Genomic DNA, 26,797 nt, shown 5'->3' on the forward strand with positions numbered 1-26,797 from the left:
TCCTTATTTTATCTAGTTACGAGTAATTTCTGATATTATATATTCAAAATCATTAGTACCAACGAGAGAACATTCCTAAAGTAAAATTAATGGTTTTCTTAAGGAATTTGCGCATTTTAGGTCATTTTTAGGCCAAATTTCCGGGGTTTCCGCCTGTAGAAGCCGCGGATGGATCGAAATGTATATCCTCCTCCTATACCGTACTTAAAGAGAATATATTCACCAGGAGTAATAATTGAATCTTTTACGTCACTTAGTTTTAAACCTGTTTAATTGATGAAATTTAACGGGGTATATTTGTATATATGGGCCTTATTATAGATCCTTATCATTATTAAGCTTGGAAAGATTTAAGTAAATTTTCCCTAGCATATTCAAGCGGATGTAAAACGTCTACTACCGGTAGCTGGTGCTCTTTGTTTTCCCGCTTCCGCTCCGCGATTCGCTTTCCCGCTATCGCCGCAGCTGAGCCATTGCCACAGCAGCCGCTAAACTCTTAACATCACGCGGCCGGGCCTAACCCTAAATAACGGAAATAATTACGAGTATTTTTGTAAATAAACGCGTTCTGTAACCGGTAAATAGTAATTAAATCGCGTCGCCATAAGTTACGTTCAACGAAAACCAAGCAATCGTCCAAATAAATAGGTAAGTAAAATTGTTTTTCATTGGAGTGTGTAGTAAGTTTTAGGGCTTGTAGAACACTCCTAGGCCTTGCCTGGCAAGGATACACGTATGAAATATTGGCTACCGTTGTAGATTGTAGATAAGGCGCAGTGAACTTCGCTGCATTCGTAGCGTTTATTTGAACTAGGAACGACGTTTTAGGGTTTATTTACGTAATTATAAATGAAGCAATTTTATAATTGCTTGTTGCGGGTACTAATTAAAACATTGCGTGTAAGTTCGGTATAAACTTATTTGCCCGCGGCTGGATCTTTGATTGTTTCACCCCTGAGCACGCGTGTACTGCTAGGTAAAACATTTCTACAGGGGCTCGTAGGATTAACATGGGCCTCATGTCCCCGAAATGTTGGTTTACCCCTTTGACCTTAGTGTTTAATGGATTGAAAAATGTTGGCACCTCCCATTAGAAAGTACCCTTTTGCGGTATTTACTCCCGTAGAAATTCAGTTATTATTTAAATTTCCCATACTATAATTAACCGTAGTAATGTTTATATTAATCAAATTAGGAGCGAATTTCGGGGAACTTTACGCAAATATCGATTTTTAAATGACGTGAAATAATTTATATTCTAGACTGGTGGCTACATTAGCTTCCATTATTAAGGCTAACGCCCCCATTCGCTTTAGTTTAGGAATAATAATGAATTTAATGTTTGGCCAAAAATAGCTAGAAAGTTAAAATGAACATACTTATATGCATTTAAACCTTACTTACTCGAGCCCTGATTGGGCTAGTATCGAGTTTTCGGTATAATTGGATAGGGAGCAATTAGTGCTATTATAGAATCGATGAATTTTCTTTGAAATATCCTTGAGCTAAAGTTATAACGTTTCAAAATTGAACTTTGCGGGCGTCCCCTATTTAAGAATAACCAATTTTCATTCAAAGCTGGTTAACTTGGGTCCTGATTGAGCTAGGCTGAAGTATTTAATATCATTTGATAGAAAAAAATTAGGACTATCATACTTTAAAGGGATTTTCATGGAAATATTATTGAACTTAAGTTATTACGATTCAAAGTTGAATTTATTTTTGGGCGTTGACCATTATGAAAATAATACCTATTTTTATTCAAAGATGTTTTTCTTGGGCCCCGTTTGAGCTACTCATAAGTATTTAGTATTATTCGGTAGAGGACAATTAGGGCTATCAAACCCCAAAGGGATTTCCCTGTAAATATCGTTAAACGCGTGTTATGACGTTTCAAAGTTGGTGTTAATCAGCTTGACCCCTTGGGAATAAAAATAGCCGAGGCCTCGGTTTTATTTTCCCCTCTAAACGTGTGGGGGTTGGGGGGGGGGTTAAATCTTGACCGTAAAGACTTTATGGGAATTCCCCTGAAATAGTGTTTCCCTCCCACAACTTGACAAGAGAGAGCTCGTGTGTGTTGGGGGATTTCCCCCAATGACGTTTTAAGGATAATAAAAAGAAGTCTTGTGTGGGTTTGGTGAAAGAAAAGCCTGAAATAGAAGCAATCATCTTCTCTGACCTGCCAGCCTGATTTTCTCAGCCTTTAAAGAAAAAGAACCTAGTATTTGAGCGCCTTGGAAAACCATAAATATTTTGTTAAAAACCAGTATTTTTTTCTACCGGCTAGCAAAGCGCTAAAAGACTATAAACCTAAAGAGAAAGTCATAATCTTTGTGTGCCTTGGAGAACAGCAAAAATAATATTAAATATTCGCTTTTTTCTTTTTCTTATGGGTTAGCAAGCCTCTAAAGGGCTATAGTTCTATAAAAGAATTTTATAGTAGGATAAAAAGGCGCTCTATTCCATCTCATTATTTCTTGAAGGGAAGATGACCCTTTAAATACAGGGTGATCCAAAACCGTGATGGGACTTGTAAAGATAAACATTTTTACAGGGGCCCATAGAAATAACATGGGCTTATTTCACCCTGAATGCGGGCTTTCCCCAATGACTTTAAATAAATTTAATAAATCAATATAACAAACCGAAATTAATGTTAATTAACTAATTAGTTACTGGAAATTGATAATTACAGGTACCCATTTTAGAACACCCTATATAATCCTAGCCTTGTTAATGGAAGAACTATGCATTTCCCTTGTTGAGTTAAAGTCTTAGTTTTCTTATATAGTTTTATTTACTTTTCCTAAAAATCCTAAATGCGGCCGTTTAATTTAATAATTTAAATAACTTTAGGTCTTTAGGGACCCGTCGCAACTTTCCCGCCAAAACGTTGCGTAAATACGTTTTCCCGGTCAAAGTGACTTTTATTTTTTTTTGCCGAGGGGTATAACATTAACTGTAAAACCCCCATAAGATTTCGTGGTTTTCTCTACAGAGCTCGTCTAAGTGTGCGACCTCTCTTTTGCTTTTTATCCCCATCAGATTCCATCCTTCTTTATTTTTTATTCTAACTTGGATCCATTCTTTAGTAGAATTTTTTTTCTCTTGAATACGATTGTGTTGCGTAACTCCGCGTAGCTTTGTCCTTTGAAATTTTACCCCCCCCCCTAAGTAAATATTCTTGTTCAGATGGCTTCCAGGGGTCGCTTCGAACTGAGCATCTCTCTTTCTCTCTCTCTCGCTCTCTCTCTCCCCCTCCCTCTCTCTCTCCCCCTCCCTCTCTCTCTCCCCCTCCCTCTCTCTCTCTCTCCCTCCCTCTCTCTCTCTCTCCCTCCCTCTCTCTCTCTCTCTCTAAATATGATTTTCTCAAGGTGGAGGGGGCTGGTCTTGTCACTTTGGGCTCTTATGCCCGCTTTTATGCTAGCCTGGTTTGACCTACAAGAGGGTTAAGTTGGTTAACCTCCCCGCTGCTCCAACTTTAACCCCTATGGAGTTCTGACTTCGACGCAAAGTGGATTATTGTGTATAAGAAAAGATGTTACGTAGTCTGATATAGAAATATCGTTTATTTTCGTTTTCTTTTTGCGCTTAATCATTTTATTTTTAATTAAGTTTTCTTTTAGTTTTTATTACGTCAGCTTAAGTAGATTGGTTACGTGATAGGCAAGGCAAACGTGGATGATTGGTTTTTTTCTTTCAATTTCGTGTTAATCTTGTTGGTTCAACTTAAGTCTATTTTTGAATCACTGTAAAGGGATGCACAATCCGTTATCTAAGGGGGCGGGGAGGGTCACGAACTCTATTTTGAAGTAGTAGTGTTACTATTTCCTGAAGTAGTTACTATGGAATGCCACGTGACTTTAAGCGTGAAACGACTCCCCTGATAGATTAAACAGAAATTGCAATGCACTGATAATGCTACGAAATTCACGCATGCCCAGTACAGCTCTATTTCATGGAATGTAGGCTTGGTATAGTCGGCTACTACCAACTTTCTCGTGACGTCACACCCTCCTATCTCTTACCTCGGCTGCGTTCAGTAACACTCATCAGGAAAAACATCGATGTTTGGGAAAATGAAATCGGTGTTCTTTTGACGTCATGATGACGTTGCAGTTGTTGAACGGCACAATTTTGTGTAATCGATGCTTTTCTTAATGGCGACGATATTATGATAACGTTACGGCAGAGGCTTAAATAATAAATCCGAACTATTTACAAAGATATTGTACTTCAATTTATAAATTATATCAAAATTCTGTCAGAATCCATTTTTTTACCAAAATAATATATTGCTTTTTAGTGTTTTTATCCATAAGGATAATATTTGTGAATTCTTCATTATTTAAAATTGGTGGAGATTGGTCGCGGCACAAAATGACGAAATTTACGTCATGAATCCGATGCTCATCAAAAAAACCTCTTCTCACAGCTGATTTTTCTGATGGGCATCCGATGAGCATCATGACATCACGCCCAAAGACGCGAAAAACCGTTCAGTAAGACATCGATGTCATCTTTTAGTCATCGATGTTTTTGATGCCGGTTACTGAACGCAGCCCTCGGTTTTGGCGACCATGTTGGAAGTCGTCAGCTCAGGCCATGCAATTTAGACTACCAATATTGACGTCACGTCTCCGTAGCTCCTCCCCTCTCAGTATTACTCTATTGGCTCCGCCCCTGCATACCGCATTGTACATCCCTTTAAACGAGAGAATTATGATGCTTGGTGCAGTTACTCTATGGAAGGTCTAGGTTCTCTCGGTTTTAATGTAACTATTCAAGGTCAAATGTTACAGTCATAGGTCCATGCTGTAAAAGACATTGTATTTTTCTAAATAGTTAAAGTTTTAGTTTGATTGCTATTGGTGGGTTATGATACTCTGATCTCTAATTTAATACGGAAATAATTTTCAGGTCATTACTATAGAAAAGAAAGAGAATAAAATGATGGAGGCAATAAAGGAGGTCACGGTGTCACGTGTGGCGTTTTACGTAGTAAAGGCGTTATTCGGTACATGCTCCGTGACGGTCATGGAATCGCCTCGTTTAATCCACAGATAGTGTATGCCAGGATATCCGGTTCGGCATGATTTAACGATTTGGCTACGAACCGAAATCGCGTCTTTTTTTTTATAAACAATGTCGTGTATATTAACGATAGACAGTCAGTATGTCTGAACAGACTAAAAAATACTTTTGTCCTCGGTTATTGGACTATTTGGTCTTAGTCGGGGCCAGACAACATAGTAGAAATGCCATCCAAAACCCCGAAATGTTGCGCCGATATCCGGCCGACGACCATAAAGATTTTCCTTTGCCTCCCGACGTTGTCTTCTTTTGCCAACCGGAAGGGTGCGTCAGCGCCGGACCCAAGAGGATCAGTTTGAGAGAGTCCAATTCCTTCGTCTTCGCGTTAACCGAGAAGGACACCAGTAGAACTCGCTTCGGTATTTGCGTTAACTTTTACCGGCCTATTGATAAACGCGCCAGACAGAGTTTGAGGCAAAAGAAGTCCAACGACGGACATCCTTTATTATCGCGAAAGAAAACGGGAGATTCTGATACGGACAGTACCAACGCGGCCTCTCAGTACTTGTCCGCCGCCGCCGCCACTGGAACCAACAGGGACTCTGATAACGAGTCGGGACCACCTTCCCCGAGACCTCACAGGTACAACCCGAATTAATTCATGTTTCCCGCGGGAAGTACTCGATGTACTCGGGATAGAAACGTGTCAGGGACAACTGTTTGGTAAAAATCCGGGGGTAATTATGTTTTCAGGCACCAGAGAGTGAAGAGTCACTCTTTGACGTCATTTTGCATCATCAGTCACCATCCTTTCTTTTCGACGATTCGCGAATGTCTTTACATCTTGCGGCGCTTGGTAGAAGCGGCCAATGACAGGAGACGCTTGGGGAGCAACGCCAATCAAAACAGGGAGAGTGTATGGTCAGTTCTCTTGGGAAAAGTGACCGAGAACACGCCTCCCGCTCTTTTACACGACGTCAAAGAGATCGAAACGTGGATACTGCGACTCCTCAGCGCACCCGTACCAGTTCCTGGTAAAACCAGAGTCGAGGTACGTACCCCGCCCGGTTACATTTCGTTAAATTCTCATAGGCGGGGAACGTCTCTAAAGTATTTTTTGGGGGATTTGTTATTATTCTTATAAAGGTGGAAGTGTTAATGCGGGAATTACAACCACCTTTGACGTTCGCACTTCCGGATCACACGCGATTTTCTCTGGTTGATTTCCCCTTGCATTTACCGCTAGAACTATTAGGAGTAGATACGTGCATGAAAGTCTTAACCTGTATTTTACTCGAACATAAGGTAAAATATTTATCGATCCAAGTAAAAATAGACCAATTTAAAAACAGGAATAGGCCTTAGTATTTTTGTTTTTTTTTTTTACAAGATGGTTTGGGTTATCTATATCTATATAAATCAAAGTCCTGACTGACTGACAGACTGACTGATAATCAACGCCCAGCCCAAACCGCTTGCCCTAGAAGGCTGAAAATTTGCAGGAACGTTACTCATAAGTAGTAGACGCGTACTAAGAAAGATTTCCCCCCAATACGCCGCCATCTTAAAAAATGGCGCCCAGAAATGTAAAATGAATCTTCTCTATGCAACTAAGTTCGCGCGTTTCAACCGATTTCACAGATATTTAGTACACGGGCTTCCTTTAACCTATTGACGGGCTGAATGGTCTTTCGGGTTCAATTTGCTGCCATCTTTTTAAATGGCGGCCAAAAACTAAAATCCCTTCTTTATGGAATAATGCCCGCGTGAAAAGTAATAAAAAATGCATCCCGACGGGCTGACGGGCAACGCCGAGTGCCTTCGCTTCAAGGGTGCTACAAAAATATTAGTCATCAGTAAAATCTACCCATTCTTTGCATCATTTTGTTGAAAGTTCTTATTACACGCGAGCGACGCCGCCAGTAACAGCTAGTAAACCATAAATTTTTAAATTGGTCGAAAGAAATAGGTTAAAGAATAAACGGATGTATTGTAATTGTTTTTTTAATCTTGATTAATTAGTTGTTGTTACAATCTCGCGATTACAACGCCCTTTCCATGAGCGTCATGGCGTTCGTGACGATGATCTACCCTTTAGAATACATGTTCCCAGTTATCCCTCTTTTGCCTACATGTATGAACTCCGCCGAACAAGTAATTATCGACTATAGATTAGCTTTTCGATACTTGTTCGATTAAATTAACCGATTAAACGTTGTTTAGCTGCTTTTGGCGCCAACGCCTTACATTATCGGTGTTCCCGCGAGTTTTCTATTATTTAAGAAATGGTTTCAGTTGCCGGATGACGTCTGGCTGGTAGATTTAGATTCCAATAAGGTGCGTCTATTTCAAGGTCAATTCCGTTGACATTGGTTGACTTTATAAGTTCGATGTTGTTTGAATTTAATTAAAAGATAACGAAACCGAGCGCGGCGGAAGAGCTTCCGGTTTTGAGTGATCCGGAGAGTATGGTCTTGATGAATCATTTGAAACAGGCGTTAACTTCTATGAGTATGAGTCCTCAACCCATTAAAAATTTGGACCGGATTGAGACGTCAACGGTTGAAGCGGTGGCTCCGCCCGAACCCAATTTAATGGCCGCCTCCACGGGCTTCAACCCTTTGATTTACGGAAACGACGTGGATTCTGTAGACGTTGCCACTCGGGTAGCCATGGTCAGGTTCTTTAATTCGCCGAGCATGCTGGGTAATTTCATGGAACATACCCGGACTCTTCGGCTATACCCTCGACCTGTCATAGCGTTTCAAGTCAACAGTTTTCTGCAGTCGCGACCTCGCGTTTCCCATTTCCTTAGTAAGTTCGTCCGGACGCAAGCCGTCGAATTTTTCGCCGAATGGTCCTTGTGTCCCACCAATGTCGCTTTCCTGCGAGTCCAAACGGGCGTCTTCGACCCGACAGTCGTCGGTGATAAGGCCAAGTGGTTTAGCCATCAACTTGATCCCATTTTCTTTAAAGTATGGAACGAACATAGTTCATTGGCCAACGCTTTGGCAACCACCTCCCAAGGAGACGAAATATCCTCCGGTAAATAATTACAATTTTTCAGACTTCCATTCAATTATTATGAAAATATTTCCCATAAATTAACACAACCCAATATGGCTGACCTCACCCTAAACACGGGTGTATTGTAAGCATACACACTTTTAAAGGGGCTCATAGAAATAACATGGCTCTCGTTTACCCTGAATGTAGGCTTTCCCCACAACACCTTCCCGTAGATTTAACATGGCGCCTGTTGGGTGACTTCACCCTAGAACACGGGTGTATTGTAAGCTTACACACTTTTACAGGGGCTCATAGAAATAGCATGGCTCTCTTTCACCCTGAATGTAGGCTTTACCCTCAAAACCGTCCCGTAGAATTAACATGGCGCCTGTTGGGTGACTTCACCCTAGAACACGGGTGTATTGTAAGCATACACACTTTTACAGGGGCCCATAGAAATAACGTGGCTCTCTTTCACCCTGAATGTAGGCTTATCCCACGAGAACCTCCCATAGAATTAACATGGCCCCTGGTGGGTGACTTCACCCTAGAACACGGGTGTATTGTAAGCATACACACTTTTACAGGCGCCCAAAGAAATAACATGAGATTACTTCACCCTGAATGCAGGCTTTCCCTAATGACTTTAAAAATATTAAAGTTCAATATAACGAAACCGAAATTAAGTTAAAGGAAGAATGTTTTTTGTGGTTTATGTGTTTTTTTAGAAGAGAGTGGGTCGGACAGCGATGGAGCGGGCAGTACCAGTTCCTCTTATTCTTCTTTGAGTGATTTTGTCAGTGATTTGGTCAACAGTGATATAATCGGTGAGATTAAAGGTGCGATTTCGCTTATTGGCTGCTTCTTCTATTAACAATCTTAATTCCTTTAATTGACTTAACCATTTCGCTGACGTTGATTGCTGTGAATGGCGTGGCAATTTATAACCCCAATCTTCTTTTATCCCTAAACTAATTAATTAGCGTTTCTTTTTCCTTCTTATTAATGGCTTAGGAACTGGAGCGGATGCTGCTACTCGTAACCAGACGCTGTTCGATCACAAATCGGTTTACGCCCCTCCCAATACCTTGCAGTTGTCCGCTTCCGGGCCAGATGGAGTCGGTGGCAGCGATTCCGCCTTCTCCGTTCCCGGATCAGTCTCAACGTCTTCTTCCCAGTCCTCGAGATCCAGGTAACTACTTGAACCACTTTAGTTGGTCCTAGAGTTATAACTTGGTGGGAATGGTGGGTGTCCAGCGTCTTAATTAGGCCTAACTTGGTTCCTAGAGTTATAGCCTGGTGGGTGTCCAGCGCCTTAGGCCTAACTTGGTTCCTAGAGTTATAGCTTGGTGGGTGTCCAGCGCCTTAGGCCTAACTTGGTTCCTAGAGTTATAGCTTGGTGGGTGTCCAGCGCCTTAGGCCTAACTTGGTCCACTGTTATTTGTATTATAGCAGTCCGTCGTTTAACTGCGATCCTGAAGGCGATTTGGCACGAGCGGCGGGTCAAGCGGAAACGACGAGTTTCCAACCTTTGGCCTTTCGCTCGGAGTCCCAGGAGCAAGGAGATGCCGACATTGATACGTTCAGCAGTCAGGACGCGGACACGGCTACCTTGACGCCCTCGACCATTCGCTCTGTCCTGGCTTCCCCCTTGCCACCTTTGCAAGGACGTAGTCCGGCTGAGAGTTATAGTAGTGACCACGAGCATACTCCCGATCGGGAGCAACATCCCGGAGTGGCTGCCGCCCACAGCGCCCTCCACGCCACCGCGGGGGGTTCCCCCCGTTCATCCCCTTCATCCATCGGGTCAGTCTTCCAAAAGTTTCGATCCGCCGGCTCCGTTCTCTCCTCCGAGCATTCTTTGGACAAAGGTAAATAAATAAACCCTTTTTTGGAAAAATGCTTTGGTCAGTTGGGTGCACGAACATCGATGGGTTCCTTAGCGTTCTAGAATATCAAGGTCATTCTAAAATTAATCTCACGGAACTCCAGGGTTGTTTAAAGATATGAGCGCGTTGGGACATAAATATTTGGGTCGGGCTCACTCCTGTATGTCAAGCTTTTGGGCGACAAAGTTTGAGGGGATATGACGCATAAAACTTAGTTTTTCGGTGGTGCGTGATTTCTTAGGGTCTACTGGATCCGCTTCGACGGCCTCGGGCACACCCGTACCTACTCCCACACGTACGATTAGCATCAGCAGCGTTTTGAGTCGAGCTGGTTCCCTCGGGGGCGCCACTTTGACGCAACAAAGCAGCCAATCTTCACTATTGGAAAGTATGGGTTCTATGGCCAGGGAAGCGCGACATGTAGCCGTCGAAGCCAGCCGTACCGCCATGGAAGTCACCAAACCGGCGCGCGAAGCCGGACGTAAGACCATCTTGAAGAATCTACCTTCTTTACCCTTGAGGGATCGACGGGGTTCCAATTCCACCACCACTTCCGATTCTCAACAATCGGGACATCATGGCCCTGGTCAAATGGATGGAATGGTTCCTCAAGGTACCAAGGAACGGACGCCACCTCATAATTCAAACACGGGCAATATTGGCGGAAGTGGAGGTAGCCAACAAACCGGCGTCTCCAGTCCTGGTTCAATTATTTCTAGTATGAGTTCTGAATTGAATGGCTTCGCGGCCCAAACAACAAGCATGATATCCGGTCTCTTCGGTAAGTTATTTATTCCTTTAACTATTTATTTATTTATTAAATTAAGGCTTCGGTTAGTTAAAATAATTAATTCAGGGTTGCACGTCATGGGTCAAGGAAATTAAAATTAGCCCCAAAAACAAAAAAGGGCTTTGATTTTAATATTAAATATTTTTTGGGCTTACTCTTAATTGCAATCAACATTGAACAGCGAGGGTTAATTAAGAGTTGACTTGTTTATAACCCAGTAGTATTATTAACAAATATCCCTCTTAACATTGACAACTAGCTTTTGAAAATTAATTAGGTTAAATTTAATTAATTAGGTTAAATTTAAATACTTAGGTTAAATTTAATTAATTAGGTTAAATTTAATTAATTAGGTTAAATTTAATTAATTAGGTTAAATTTAAATACTTAGGTTAAATTTAATTAATTAGGTTAAATTTAATTAATTAGGTTAACTTTAATTAATTAGGTTAAATTTAATTAATTAGGTTAACTTTAATTAATTAGGTTAAATTTAATTAATTAGGTTAAATTTAATTAATTAGGTTAAATTTAATTAATTAGGTTAAATTTAATTAATTAGGTTAAATTTAATTAATTAGGTTAAATTTAATTAATTAGGTTAAATTTAATTAATTAGGTTAAATTTAATTAATTAGGTTAAATTTAATTAATTAGGTTAAATTTAATTAATTAGGTTAAATTTAATTAATTAGGTTAAATTTAATTAATTAGGTTAAATTTAATTAATTAGGTTAAATTTAATTAATTAGGTTAAATTTAATTAATTTTGTTAAATTTAATTAATTTTGTTAAATTTAATTAATTAGGTTAAATTTAATTAATTAGGTTAAATTTAATTAATTTTGTTAAATTTAATTAATTGGGTTAAATTTAATTAATTGGGTTAAATTTAATTAATTGGGTTAAATTTAATTAATTAGGTTAAATTTAATTAATTAGGTTAAATTTAATTAATTAGGTTAAATTTAATTAATTAAATAACGGGTTTAAAGGTCACGTATACAAATTTGATGACCCTGAAAATGATTTATTTTAAATTTTTATGGCAACCCTGAATAAGGGACCCGGGTTAGTTGGTTATTAGGGGAAGTTGTATTGTTATGGTGTACTTGTAATTGTCTTCGTCTTAAACGATTACTTATCCCTGTGATGATGTTACTTGCGCGGGAATGTCCTTACAATGCTGTTTCGAGCTACGCATTGTGGTCTGTGGCCATGATTAGTTAAATTAAAGAATTGTACTTGAAACGTACCATGATAATTTTTCGTATCAGGTAACAAGACTGCGGCCAACGCAAAAACTAAGGAGCGAACCCAACCTTTTGGTCCATTCCCAAAAGGTAGATTCAACCATCTAATCCACGCTATGCCTTTAAGAGGTCTGTGAGATTTATAACAAATATTTTATATCGGAAACAAATTCGTATTTCTTCTCTTCTAAAACTATACTATCGAAAATACTTAAAAGCACCGTCCAATTTTTTCAAAAAAAAAAAAAAACAATGTTTCCAATTCTCTATCCTTTCTTTAAAAATCTCTCTTAAGATTTCCAAAATCTCACAAATCACTCTAATTCCTTTCGTAAATCGGAAACAATAGACCTTTTCCCGTCTATTGTATCTGCCTCTTTGTCTGTCTGTCTGTCTATAAAACAAAGGTGCTAATTCGCATGGTTTGGTACGCCTACTAAAGACCTTTTCAAACAATACAACTTTTGACTCAACTAGATGGGTCAAAACGTTCTATAAGCAAAAATTTCTCAGTGATCAATAGAGCTAGTGTGACGTCATCCATGCTATTTGCCCATAGAGTGCTGTCAGTTGTGACGGTCAGATCCAAGGTTAAACGTCACGAGTCTGCTTTTAGCAATGGGCAGCCTTGACAGTTACCGTTTTTTCTTTATGGGAAAACAGTATGGGTGACGTCACACCGGCGCTTCTGACAGCACTCTATAGAACCAAAGTGGTACCAAATATGACCACCCGCACTGCCAAAGCTAAGTAAACCCTATGCACTGACGTCATAACTGACGTAGCTCTATTTATAATTTTGTGATTCAACTTGTTCAACCAAATTCGGTTTACACGACCCAACTACTTCACTCAACTCAAGTTGACTCATCTAAAAGTTGTATCGTCTGACAGGACCTTTAGTTAATCAATTAAATTTTATTGAGATTTAAATGTTTAGGGGCTAGATTAATAATTAATTTCAAACCACGCATTGGCTGAGCTGATTAATTGAAAACTGCACGACATAATTATGTTTTTTTTCTTATATTTTTCGTCCACGTCTTAATGTTAATTAATTTGGTCATTTTTTACTAACGGTTTGTTTCTCGGACTTGGTTTTTTTTTTTCATTTTAATTACTAACAGGTAGGAAAGGGTTGGTTGAAAAAACCTCGCTTATTAAACATAGCACTAACCAACAAAAGAAACAACAAGAACAACAAAGATTGCAAACGATGGAAGCGCGAAATACCTCTCATAGGTAGAAATACTAATTGCCTTTTAGATTTATTAACACATTTAAAGGCTAATTAAAATTAATTAATTAAATCGGGGGTTTAATTTAAATTTAATGTTGGGGTTGTGGTTGTTTATTTGTACGCAGCGAAAATCAAACTTTTCTTAAAGAAGTTATCAATAACGTTTTGGAAGGGGAAGGTCTCGGTTGGTTGAAATTAAGTCGCGTCCGGAAGTTGATGGAAGACGAAAGTTATCGGAATTTAGTCGTTTCCAGATTGAATAAGACGCTGGATAAGAAAGTTGGACCTGACGATCATATCGAAGATGTCGTAAGTGTTTTGGACTATTTTTTTTATTATTATTATTTTTAATTTCAAATTAGACCACATATCCATGATTGGTAATTAATTGTACGGGTTCACAAGTATTTCTTATTTTCTTTTGCCCTGATTGAGTTAGGCTAAAATAATTAGTATCGTTGGATAGAAAATGATTTTGTCTATCATACCCTGGAAGGATTTTACGTTACTTCTGAAATTGTAATAGTTGTGACCTCTCAAAGTTGACCCCCAAAAGTCTAAAAATGGCTTTTGGTTTAAACTTTAATTAGTCTAGCTCTGATTTTTGTAGGCCGAAATGCTAAGTACCATTAAATAGTAGACAATGTTATCTATCATATCCTCGAAGCATTTTCCCGTGGCTTGTAAATGACCCGAGTTCTGACCTTTCAAATTTTGACATACTTTAGCCATAGTTATGACGTCTCAAAGTTGACCCCCAATGGCTTTATATATACCTTAATTTCTCTAGCTCTGGTTTTTGTGGGCCAAAATATTTAGTGCCATTAAATAGAGGACAATTTTATCTATCATATCCTCGAAGCACTTTCGCGTGGCTTGTAAATGACCCGAGTTTTGACCTTTCAAAGTTTGACTTACCGGGCCGCCTTATATTCATTCGATTGACAGTGCATATCTAAAGCCGTTTGGAAGGGCATGTTACGTATGCTCCTCGCAGTGATAGCCGGCTTGGAAGTTTCGTACGCCAATTTTGGTTTGGGTGGAATGGCCAGCGCCTTACAAATACTGGAGATCGCCCATACTCATTACTGGGCCAGAGAGCTGGTCGGAGATGACCATTTGGGCACTGGCGGACCCAGTACCACCGCCTCCCTATCTCAGGTACGAATAAATCGAGAGAAGTGTACCACAAAACTGGGAAATTGTAACATGATTCTTCCCATCATCCCTTAACATTTGGAGTGTTCAAGGTTACTAAACCGAATCACAAACGCGATAAATAGTTCCCTCATTATTACTGAGTCTATTAGCACTTAACTATTTGCCAAGGCGCATGCGCTTGAGGATTAATTTTTATCCCCTTCTAATATTATTAATTAATCAAAGAATTGGTATCGTTGTAGGGGAGTAGCCCATTTGGAAGTTCCGAAAATATCTACAAGAATTTGGAACCCAATCACGGCCACGATGGAGGTACTCATCCTCCAGGTTCGTACCAACATTTTTCTAAACCTTTTTAAGCCTATATTAAATATTAGAGAGTTTAAGTAAGCGATGGTTAGCTTAATCTCTCTATTAAGAATAGAGATCCGTTAGTATAGATTTATAATATTCGGAAAAGGATTAAAATAAGTTTTGTAAGTAAAAATAAGTTAGCGTTCGAAAATGTCCAGGTTCTTTGGGAAGCAGTCCCATCTGCAGCCCTTCGGCCTTTATCGCTGCCGATTTTCCTCCAATAGGAGAAAGCGCTCTTCCAGCGCAGACGCAGTCAGGTAGCTACATTCAGGCACCAAATCATTCATTTGCGTAGAACTTTTAGGCAATTCGTTTACAAAAAAATAGAAACGCATTTAATTTGCTCAAAAAGGCCGGGTAGAAAACGTCGTTTGAATGCCACGTTGCTGATTGGTTGATTCGTGCATGATTTGCCAAAAAAAAAAAATAGAATGCCAAAAATTATTTATTTTGCAGTAGATTTGGTGGGACAAAATTGCACTCTTAGAAGGATTAACGCTTAATTTTGAATCCTTCTAATATTGCAATTTTGTAATTAGTAAATTTGGAAACGTAATTAGTTTTTTTGGAAACGTTTTTAATTAAAAAGTAGTTGAATGTAAGCGGCGGAAGTTGGAATGTATATTTATTTTTTTGTTAAGTCAACTTCGTGGGGTTTGATTGATAACTGTAGGCGTCTGTTTAGTATAATTGGGGATTGGTCTTGTATAGGTCAAGAATCTAGCCCTCATCGATTAGTCGAGTCTCACTTGGGAAGTCATAATATGTCGGTGAACGTCACCCCTTCGCCGGAAAGTTCTGAGCAAGACGAGTCCGGTGATATGTTGCGATCCATTATAAACGCCAAGAGGAATATTTTGTTCTCGCGGATTACCAGCGTCGAGTCGGAAGTGTCCGATCCGGGCACGGCAATAAGTCAAGGCTCCGACGTCATGGTGCCAAGTTGTAATGCCAGTGATTCTGGAAGTATGACCACCAATCCAGCTTATTATCGCCCAAATAGACCCACTTATAACTCATTCAGATCTACCGTTTCAGACAGCGAAATTGAAGCCGCTACCGTGAGTACCAAACCTCCTTTCACCTTTGACCCCTTCGCTTTTCTATAAATTATGAGATTGTCGTTATATAGAAATTAATTCGGCCTTTAATTTAAGCCAAATAAGGTCAAAATCGGTCCGTAATTAACAAAGTTACCAGAGTTTTTAATCATTTTGTTCGTCACAGTTTTATCTTTTTTTATGGTCCAATTTTAACGCGGTTAATTTCGTTTTAAAGTCAAACTTTTTAAGTTAATTAAATAGAAATTAATTTGGCCTTTAGTTTAAGCCAAATAAGGTCAAAATCGGTCCGTAATTAACAAAGTTACCAGCGTTTTTAATAATTTTGTTCGTCACTGTTTTATCTTTTTATGGTCCAATTTTGACGCGATTAATTTAGTTTTAATGTCAAATTTTTTAATTAAATTAATTTTAATGTTCAATTTCGTGACAGTTTTTAACGACGCGTCAAAAACGGACTCCGAGTATTTGGAGTAGCAAAAGCAGTCTAAGTACCGGTTACCGATACCACGGTGGAAATATGATCAACACAGCCAATCCCAGCATCGACCCCGGACGCGTTTACTTGTTCCAAGGCTTAGTGGGGAAAGAGAGGTCAACTTTGTGGGATCAGATGCAGTTCTGGGAAGACGCCTTCTTCGACGCCGTTGGTCAAGAACGGGACATGGTGGGAATGGACCAAGGCCCCGGCGAAATGATGGAAAGATACAACTCGCTATCGGCCGCCGATAAGAAACGCTTGGAACACGACGAAGATCGACTCTTATCCACCATGCTCTACAATATGGTCGCCTTCATGGTCATGACCAATTGTAATTCCATCGAGTTGAAGAGGAAGGTCAGACGTCTGCTCGGTAAATGCCACATCAGTTTGGTCTTCAGCGCTGAAGTCAACGAATTACTCGATCAAATTAATAATTTGGTAAGTCTAACCTATTTAATATAAGCCCATAGTTTTGAATTCGTCCATCGTTAAGCCTAGATTTTGAATTCGTCCATCGTTAAGCCTAGATTTTGAATTCGTCCGTCGTTAAGCCTAGATTTTGAATTCGTCCGTCGTTAAGCCTAGTTTTTGAATTGGTCCATCGTTAAGCCTAGATTTTGAATTCGTCCATCGTTAAGCCTAGATTTTGAATTCGTCCATCGTTAAGCCTAGTTTTTGAATTCGTCCGTCGTTAAGCCTAGTTTTTGAATTCGTCCATCGTTAAGCCTAGTTTTGGAATTCGCCCGTCTTTAAGCCTAGTTTTGAATTCGTCCGTCTTTAAGCCTAGTTTTGGAATTTGCCCGACTTTAAGCCTAGTTTTGGAATTGGTCCGTCATTAAGCCTAGTTTTTGAATTGGTCCATCGTTAAGCCTACTTTTGTTGTGATCTATCGTTTAGCGCGGTAATGACATCGATTTGAAGCCATTGGGCAGTCGTCAAATGCATCGTCAGTCGTTCACGGTTCACGCGGGAGTTGACGCGACGGGGGATATGCTCTTCATGGAAGTGCGGGATGACGGCATCATCCTGAGAAGCGTCAACGGGACCATCGTGGAACGCTGGTGGTACGAGAGACTCGTCAACATGACCTACAGCCCCAAGAACAAAGTCCTCTGCCTTTGGAGACGGAATGGAGGACAAACGCAGCTACACAAATACTACACCAGGAAGGTAATTGAACCAAAATTAATATTTATTTATTTAGTTTAATTTAATTATTAGTTATTAATTAGCGTTATAATTTGGGTGTTTCCAGTGCAAGGAGCTTTATTATTGCATCAAAGAAGCCATGGAACGCGCCTCTTCCCGGGGAAACGGCGCCATGCCCGGTAAAACAAAATTTTCTTTATTTACATCCCCCCACTTATGACAGTCATACCTCATCCGTAGTTAAACGAGTTCAATTAAATTAAATTTAATTCTATTTGTAATCGTGGTAATTAGGGAAAATATCGTGCTCGTTTTACTACGATGATAGATATCTGTTTTTAAAAATTTTTCTTTGGAAGGAGAGCAGTATTTCGTAGGGATTTTTAACACAAACACCAATTTTAACGTAACTTATTCCCAGAGGGAAAATTCATAAAACTCCAATACCGGTAGAGATTCTTGAAAATTAATAAACAGTTCCCTTAATGATTTTCTAAGGCACTTGAACCGTCTTAGTACCAATTTTTTTGAAAACAATAGAACTAAAAATGTGTACTTACTCGCGACGATCTTCAAGGTTATACATTGTAGCAAACAGTCCCTAGTTGACCTTTAGTCTTCAAGGTCATGATGACAGTTACGTTGTAGCTAAGTCTCCCGAGTCTTCAAGGTCATGATGACAGTTACGTTGTAGCTAACTGTCCCGAGTTGACCTTTAGTCTTCAAGGTCATGATGACAGTTACGTTGTAGCAAACAGTCCCGAGTCGACCTTTAGTCTTCAAGGTCATGATGACAGTTACGTTGTAGCTAACTGTCCCGAGTCGACCTTTAGTCTTCAAGGTCATGATGACAGTTACGTTGTAGCTAACTGTCCCGAGTCGACCTTTAGTCTTCAAGGTCATGATGACAGTTACGTTGTAGCTAACTGTCCCGAGTCGACCTTTAGTCTTCAAGGTCATGATGACAGTTACGTTGTAGCTAACTGTCCCGAGTCGACCTTTAGTCTTCAAGGTCATGATGACAGTTACGTTGTAGCTAACTGTCCCGAGTCGACCTTTAGTCTTCAAGGTCATGATGACAGTTACGTTGTAGCTAACTGTCCCGAGTCGACCTTTAGTCTTCAAGGTCATGATGACAGTTACGTTGTAGCTAACTGTCCCGAGTCGACCTTTAGTCTTCAAGGTCATGATGACAGTTACGTTGTAGCTAACTGTCCCGAGTCGACGTTTAGTCTTCAAGGTCATGATGACAGTTACGTTGTAGCTAACTCTCCCGAGTCGACGTTTAGTCTTCAAGGTCATGATGACAGTTACGTTGTAGCTAACTCTCCCGAGTCGACGTTTAGTCTTCAAGGTCATGATGACAGTTACATTGTAGCTAACTGTCCCGAGTCGACCTTTAGTCTTCAAGGTCATGATGACAGTTACGTTGTAGCTAACTGTCCCGAGTCGACCTTTAGTCTTCAAGGTCATGATGACAGTTACGTTGTAGCTAACTGTCCCGAGTTGACCTTTAGTCTTCAAGGTCATGATGACAGTTTCAGTGTAGTTATTCAAAGTCAAGATGACAGTTGAAAGTTTCTTTGTAGTTATTGAAGGTCATGATGACAATTTCACTGTAGCCAACTGTCCAGAGCTCACCTTCAGTCTTCAAGGTCAGGATGACAGTATCCTTATAGCTATTAGTAGCTGACCTTTATTCTTCAAGGTCGTAAAGACAGTATCCCTGTAGCTAACACTCCCGAGATGAAACGCCATTAGTCTTCAAGGTCATGATGACCTTTTCCTTAATTGTAGTTACCTTCAAAATGCCCATTTTTCAAGAATCTCTGGATGCTGGTTGATTGGTTGGGGCATTTAAGGATCTGGTGAAGAGGAGGGGGTGTTAAGGGGGAGGGGGTGTTAAAAAAGAAAGCAGTCTGCATGAAGTTACCGTTATTGTCACACTGCGCGTGCAGGGGCAGAATTGGGGGGCGAATTCCCCGTGCAGGACATGCGCTCGGGTGAAGGTGGTTTACTACAGGTTTGCATGGAAGGTGTCGGCCTACTTTTTGCCAATAGCAAGGTAAGAAACAATATCACCAAATATTTTCATTTTTTTTTATATATTTATATATATAAATCTTTTTTGATATATCTTTATCTTTCTCTCAATATATTTCTACGCTCGGGGGAGGGAGGGGTGGGTGGTGTTGACCCCCAAATGACCCCCGGCCTCATTTTGCAATCTAAAAAAAACCCCTACGGTCATGTTGAAATTTCGGGGGTGTGTGGGTTCTTCAGGTCAATTAGATTAGTTCCAAATAAACCGCTTTGTATTTTTATTTAGTAAATGTGTTGAACTTTGTTGGTGGTGATATTTTTATGTACACGAAGTAAGGCCGATTTTCGTTAAGTAATTAGTAGTTAAGTAACGTAAATAACATTTAAGTATGAAATGCGCTTATTACCTAAGTATGGTTAGGTCAAATTAAAGTTAAGTGACTCCTGGAGGGGCAAGTTGAGCCAAGAAGTGATATCTAGTTTATTAGGGAGAAGTTATGAATTCGCCACATTTCCAGCTTTATCTCCAGTCCAAACGTAGCCTGTCCGGAGTTAATCCCCGCCGCCTCTAAATTTCAACCAGTATATCATTGGTTCTTGAAAACACACGTTAGCGCGACGCGAATGACGAATAAAATTACGTATTTTCCGACTGAGGAGAGGCAGCGAAATAGCCCGGCCTCCTTTAACGTCCCCCCTTGTATTTTGAAAGGGGGACTGGGACTATGGTGCGCGAATACTTAGGCATCTTATACCTTCTTCCTAATAAACTAGATATCACTTCTTGGTAGAGCCAATAGATGTAAACACCACAATTTGAGTTAATTGTTCTTAAGACATTAATCGCGATGGAAAGCGCGTATCATACTTACTGTTACTACGTTGCTTATACAAATATAGTTTACAGGTGGACCTTCTCAAAAGCAACTTAGAAATAATTAATTACATAATTAATTTAATTTAATTTAATTAATATCGGACATTTACTTGAAAAAATAAATAAATTGGCTTTGGGTTTTCATGTATTTATTTATTTCTTAGAGGATGGGGAGGGGGTTAGTTTTTACTTTAGGCTTAGTTAGATTTTAGTTAAATAATAATGTACAGGGTGTACCAAAAAGAGATCATGGTGGTTGGACCATGTACGGTGGGGTTCTATAGACTATTTTGAATCGAAAATTTAATTTCTACGAAGGAGTGTTTTATGGATGACCCCTTAGTTAAATTACCACTTTTCTTTCAATTCTTTACTAAAATTTAAGGGGTCATCCGTAAAATGTTCATAACTTGTGTCATAGAAATTACATTTTCGACTCAAAATTGATTTCCCACTGAACTTCGGTCCTACCACCTTTCCTTTACGGAACACCCTGTATTTTTTCCCCCAAGCTTTATTATTATTATTATTATTATTATTATTAAATATATATATATCATTGAATTCCATTGTGAAATATTTTTGTCTATAGCACGCACTTCTTAACCCCTTTTAAATATCTTGCATGCATGAATAAGCGGCCATTAATTTATATTATAAATGGGGTTTTTTACTTAATTAATTCATTCATTAATTTTAAGTACCCCATGGGTGGAAGGGAAACGCCAATTAACAATTAATAAAACAGTCACTTTTTTTACTTCAATTTTTTTTCTCAAAAATATATATTTTTTTAATTCACTTTTTTATAATCAGATAAATTTGTATATATCACGTTTTTTTAAAAACCTTTTTTCTTTAAATATCGTGTTCGTGGCTATTTCTTATTTTTTTTATTTATTTTAATTATTTTAAATCAAAATTAATTTTATTTTATTTTTTTTTCGGAACCAAAATTATAAATTAAAAATTTTTAAATAAAAAAAAAGAAAAAAAAAACCGAATTTAAAACGAATTAAAAAATAAATAAATTTATTAATTTAATGATGGAGTCTTTTGAGATGGTCCTTCTGTCTCTGTTTCTCTCTCTCTCTCTTTTCTATCTGTTCTCCTTCTATATATTTTTCGTTTATTTTGTTCAAGCCAAAAAGCTCTACCCCTTCTAATTGCTTAAATCAAAAATTTTCGGGGCCGATAAAAACCGGATTTTTTTTTTTTAATTAATCTTTCATTCGTGCCTTACGGTGGATTGTTGGGTTTCCAAAAATAAAAGGATTTTGAGGTACTGAAAGAAAATTCATAATATTTAATTTTAATTTAGGCAGAAATTATACTACTCTTACTATATATATTTATAAATATTTATTATTTATTTATTTATTTTTTAAATATTAATTTTGTAAAAAAAAAAAATATTTATTATTTTAAATTAGTTGCACACTTGGAAGGGACGTGTAAAATATTAAGGGGATAATTTTAATAAAGATCCTTTCTAAGATTGTAACTAAATTAATATTTAAAATAAATAAACTGAAATAATTTATTTTTATTTTTTTTAATTTAATCGCACTGTAGATTAATTAGAAAAAAGTATTAATTAACGCTGTTTGTGATATTTTTTTTGTTTGGTTTCTTCTACCCCCTTTTCCCCCATACCTGGGGGGGTTTTGTAAATAAAAATATCCTTGCTTGATATGTTATAATTTTTTTTAAACCACAAAATTTAGTAAATCGGCTTAGCAATTAATACTTAGTAATTAGTAGCATGCTATTTATTTATTTATTTATTTTTTTTTTAATTCCTTTTTCTACCGTAGTGTTGTACTAATATAGACCATCTCCAAAGATTATATACTTGCACAGTCACTTAAGTTTTTGGACCAAAAATTAATTAAAAGAATTAATATTAATATTATTAAAAATTTAGACCAAAAAAAAAATTAATCCACTTTATAAAAAATGCTTGTAACCAGAGAATTTTTTTAATTTTTTTATATATAATTTTTTGTTTAATTTTTTTTTTAATATAATTAGGAGTTTGCACCAATTAGCTTTCTCTAACTTCATCTGCACTATTTTTAATTTAGTTATTTGGGGTTTCTTAATTAAGCATGTAGTATTTACGTAGTTTTTGCAACTGCCTATAATTTTAGCCCAAAAACCACGTATGTGCCTGAAAACATTTTTTATCTCGATATATATCTAGGCTTAGCTCGATTGTTTATTTAATTATTTTTATTTATTAATATTTAATAGACGTTTCCATAAATTTAGTAAATATTTTTAATTTAATTTAATTAACGTTTGAAATTAATTTATGGAAGCGTTTATTTAATATTTTTATTATTATTATTATTATTTCTTAATTATTTGCTCGCTTCTTTTTAATTCTTCTAATTAATTTTTTCTCCGTGATTAATTAATTTCACATAGAAACGATTTTTGTTTTTCAGTTCTTTGTAAGGCTGGAAAATATTCGAAAGTGTTTCACTCAAAAAGGAGGCATTTTTGTACTGGAAGAGTGCAGTAAGTTAATTTTAATCGCAATTAATTTTTTTTAATATGTCCTGTTTGTTTTTTTTTCTTTTTATGTGTACTTAATGTTACAATGAATGCTTAAGAATCTCTGTGTTACTGGAAAAATCAGGGAATTTTAAAAATGGGTGTCTGGGGAATTTTAAATTACTGTTGTCTTGGGAATTTTACAAAATGGTGTTAAAAGAATACTCGTCAGGGGAATTTTAAAAAATACTTTTCAGGGGAATTTCAAAAAAATACTTGTCAGGGGAATTTTAAAAAAATACTTGTCAGGGGAATTTTAAAAAAAAATTGTCAGGGGAATTTCAAAAAATACTTGTCAGGGGAATTTTAAAAAAAATTGTCAGGGGAATTTAAAAAAAAAATTGTCAGGGGAATTTTAAAAATTACTTGTCAGGGGAATTTTAAAAAATACTTGTCAGGGAAATTTTAAAAAATACTTGTCAGGGAAATTTTAAAAGATACTTGTCAGGGGAATTTTAAAAAGTACTTGTCACGGGAATTTTAAAAAGTACTTGTCACGGGAATTTTAAAAAGTACTTGTCACGGGAATTTTAAATAGTACTTGTCAGGGGAATTTTAAAAAGTACTTGTCAGGGGAATTTTAAAAAGTACTTGTCAGGGGAATTTTAAAAATTACTTGTCAGGGGAATTTTAAAAATTACTTGTCAGGGGAATTTTAAAAAGTACTTGTCAGGGGAATTTTAAAAAGTACTTGTCAGGGGAATTTTAAAAAGTACTTGTCAGGGGAATTTTAAAAAGTACTTGTCAGGAGAATTTTAAAAATTTTAGAGAAGAAATTTCATATTGGTTGGGTAATTTTTCAGTTATAAAACGTGAGAATTGCTAGGAAGTAAGTGGCGGTATCTGAACCATGGTCTTATAGCAATTGTCACGGGCAGTTTAATGCCCATTTGTGTCACTCATTTTGTCGTTTTTGCTTTGGTGAGGCGTCTTATTTCTGTGTTCTAAATCGTAAAAAAAGCATGTTTTAACTCAAATGTTTCAGCCGCTATCTTGGTCGTCCAAAAAATCTACTTGTGTGTGTGTGTATACTTGTATCGTCGAACTGTATTTTGCGCCAATAATTTTTTGCATTCTAATTTCTCAACGAAATGTTAAACACGCAATTTCTTTTAATATCCGTTTAGACCCAAAATCAAGACACATAATTCAAAGAAAATACCGGTCCCAAATGGTTAGTTTCATTCCTACTTAAAACCCTAAACCATTAAGTAACGTAACATTCAGTAAGTATGATCATAAACTCATGTTCCATAAGTTTGTCACTGGTTACAAACTGTAGCTTGTCATGAAGTAAGTGAGGTAGGTCATAGATTCGAGGTAAAGCGACGCCTGGTGAGGTGCTGCTGTCAAATTGGGGCTTAGTACAGACTAAATAGGACCTAGATGGACTGCAAAATTAATTAACCGAGTCTCACTTGTCTTTCTGCTAGAACTAGCTCGAGCTGTAAGTCTCTAGCATTACGAACTTGTATAGGTAGTGTCATATCAGGGATAGATTTAATTTTATAAGTAGGAATGGAGAACAGAGTAATGTGGGCGCGCGACAAAGTCCCGGACCCCCTTCCACGGGACAGGGGGGTATGAAATAAGAGGCGGGAGCGTCATAGCGACAGAGGTAAAAAGGAATTACGTATTTTTCGCCGCCCCCGTCAGCAACGTCATCAAAACGTAGTTTAAGCGAGCCAATAGGATAATTTAAAGAAAGAAGAGGCGGGTCATAGCGACAGAGGTAAAAAAGAATTACGTATTTTTCGCCGCCCCCGTCAGCAACGTCATCAAAACGTAGTTTAAGTGAGCCAATAAGATAATTTAAACTTTTCGTTACGACGTGTTGGAGGGAGGGGCTCTATACTGGGTGGTCTATGAGTCGGAATAACTGCAGTAAATACTAACCGTTAGACTCCATTCCTACTTCTAAAATTAAATCTATCCCTGGTAGTGTCATACTCATGGAACATATCTTAACAAGTTGGTATTTAACTAAGCGGATATCATACTTATTGTTACGTTACTTATATTTACTTATCATTGTAAACTTATGGTTGAAATAATTCTTTGAAAATTTCTTTTCTTATTCTTTGTGACGTCATTGTGGAATTGTTAGGCCGACCAGATATGCTATGCAGTTTTGTGTGTTTTTAGTTATATAGCCGCAGGCTCTGAACAGAAAAAACGTCGCGATGCCGCGACAATTTCTTCCTCTAGTCACCAAAATTTAAGGAATATTCCATGTAAGAGGTGACATTAGTGGACCTTACTTTTTCAGTTTCTAGTCTTTCTTTTATCATTTCTTTTCTTCTTTTTTTACATTTTTGTTTTTCTAAAAACTAAATAAAACAAATTCCTCTTGGTTAAAAGAAACATTTTTTATAAATTAATAAATAACAATCTTCGTCGTTCTTATACCGTTTTTCAAAATCTCTCTTAATCATAATTAAAAAGTAAGTCAATCAGGATTTTTTAAATACAAAATAATATCATATTTAAATATTTTAAATATAATAGTTAAATAAAAAAAATAATTAAGCCCAAATTAATATTTTTATTAAATATAAAAATAAAAACAAGGCTCAAAAAAAAATATATTAATTTTTAATTTTTACGTTAATTACGCATAGTACAAAATTAAATTAACTTAAAATTAGTAATTTAGATTAATATTGGTTTTAATTAATGGTTGGGATTTAATTATTCGCAGCATAATAGGAAGAAAGCTAGGTTTTTTTAGAAGGAGAAATAATTAATTTTTACTTTTTAGAAAAATTAATTTTTACTTTTTAGAAAAAATATATATTTAATTTTTTTTAATTGAAAATTAATTTTTTAATTTGGTGTAGTCGGAGATTTTTGAGAGCTTTGGAATATATGATATTATATATTAAATAAATAAATACATATAAATATAAATTTAACGTTTTTAAAATTAACGTAAAAAAACTCGAGGAAAAAAAAACGCTTTCTATGAATTAAACATAGATTTTTGCCTTTTTAAAATCATGGAACTATATCTGGCCGGTCCATTTTGGGACACCTGGCATTCAATCATGCAAATTTAATATAACATTAAAATTAAACAGAGTCTAAACAGAAACAAAAATAGAAATGTTCGTTCGTTGTAAATATGTACTCTACAAGAACCAAATTAATTCGATTAATTAATGGGTTAAGTTTAATTGGGAAAAAACCATTACAACAAAATTAAAACAGGTACGGTACAGTTTATTTACGAATTACTATGCAGCAGCCATGTGTTCATGTGATAAAACACACCTTGATTAATTACTTTAATTAGTTGATATTAATGTAAAATATTTTAACGTATTTGGATAGTCGTTGATTAGGGCTTTTAAATGATGCTTGTAACGTGAAAATCGGATGGAAATTAACAAAGTTACACTTTTTTCATGGAAAATATTTCACGGAAAAATCTTTGAAAAATGCGTAGCTTTCTTGGTTTTCATCCGATTTCGACGTTCTCGGTGTCGTTTTAAAGCTGAAATTGAGACTTATTCAAATATGTTTAACAATTCAAGGACTTTATTTTCCATGAGTCATTAATTTCATCGAGCAAAAAAAAAAAATAATAATAATAATCCAGGAAGAGTTCAGTCGTGAATCTAGTGGCGAGTCATGATTTCTCTCTATGTAGACGAACCAAAATTTCACACTAGGGCCAATGTATTTAGACAAATTTATGAGATTTAGGAAAAACTTAAAAACTTAAAAAAAAAAAAGAACAATACACATAGGAGTTTTTCATAGATTAACCCTTGTGCCTTGTTACGTTGAAAAAAATAATAATGAATGGTAATTAATATAATTATTAAACCGAAAAAGGCTGTTTCATTGTTAGCAAAAATTGCAATAAATATATGTTGGATTAAGCAA

At 37.0% G+C, this 26,797-nt stretch overlaps 1 protein-coding gene across 8 annotated transcripts; it reads left to right on the forward strand.

Annotated features, from left to right (window-relative positions):
- Positions 1-460: 460 nt before the first annotated feature.
- Rab3-GEF (Rab3 GDP-GTP exchange factor) lies at positions 461-26,797 on the forward strand. Of its 8 annotated transcripts, XM_089839151.1 has the most exons (26): positions 461-648; positions 4,921-5,676; positions 5,788-6,085; positions 6,181-6,339; positions 7,057-7,188; positions 7,258-7,371; positions 7,449-8,079; positions 8,772-8,882; positions 9,058-9,235; positions 9,496-9,914; positions 10,174-10,713; positions 12,000-12,104; positions 13,103-13,217; positions 13,341-13,524; positions 14,164-14,376; positions 14,619-14,703; positions 14,889-14,987; positions 15,442-15,696; positions 15,769-15,791; positions 16,225-16,713; positions 17,173-17,445; positions 17,531-17,603; positions 19,383-19,489; positions 22,798-22,870; positions 24,034-24,080; positions 25,014-26,797. In XM_089839151.1, exons 2-26 carry the CDS (start codon positions 5,177-5,179, stop codon positions 25,149-25,151), a joined length of 5,361 nt encoding a protein of 1,786 aa, XP_089695277.1. In that variant the 5' UTR covers positions 461-648; positions 4,921-5,176; the 3' UTR covers positions 25,152-26,797. The 8 variants fall into 8 exon arrangements, 6 of the variants coding, with proteins under 6 accessions (XP_089695277.1, XP_089695273.1, XP_089695275.1 ...); XR_016366881.1 differs by having other exon boundaries at positions 15,442-15,791; positions 23,892-24,080; positions 25,014-25,108; XM_089839147.1 differs by having other exon boundaries at positions 15,442-15,791.

This window comes from Phalangium opilio, unplaced genomic scaffold (genome assembly GCF_054372755.1).
Source record: "Phalangium opilio isolate 3A_F unplaced genomic scaffold, DU_Popi_V2 ptg000048l_1, whole genome shotgun sequence".
Taxonomy (NCBI): domain Eukaryota; kingdom Metazoa; phylum Arthropoda; class Arachnida; order Opiliones; family Phalangiidae; genus Phalangium; species Phalangium opilio.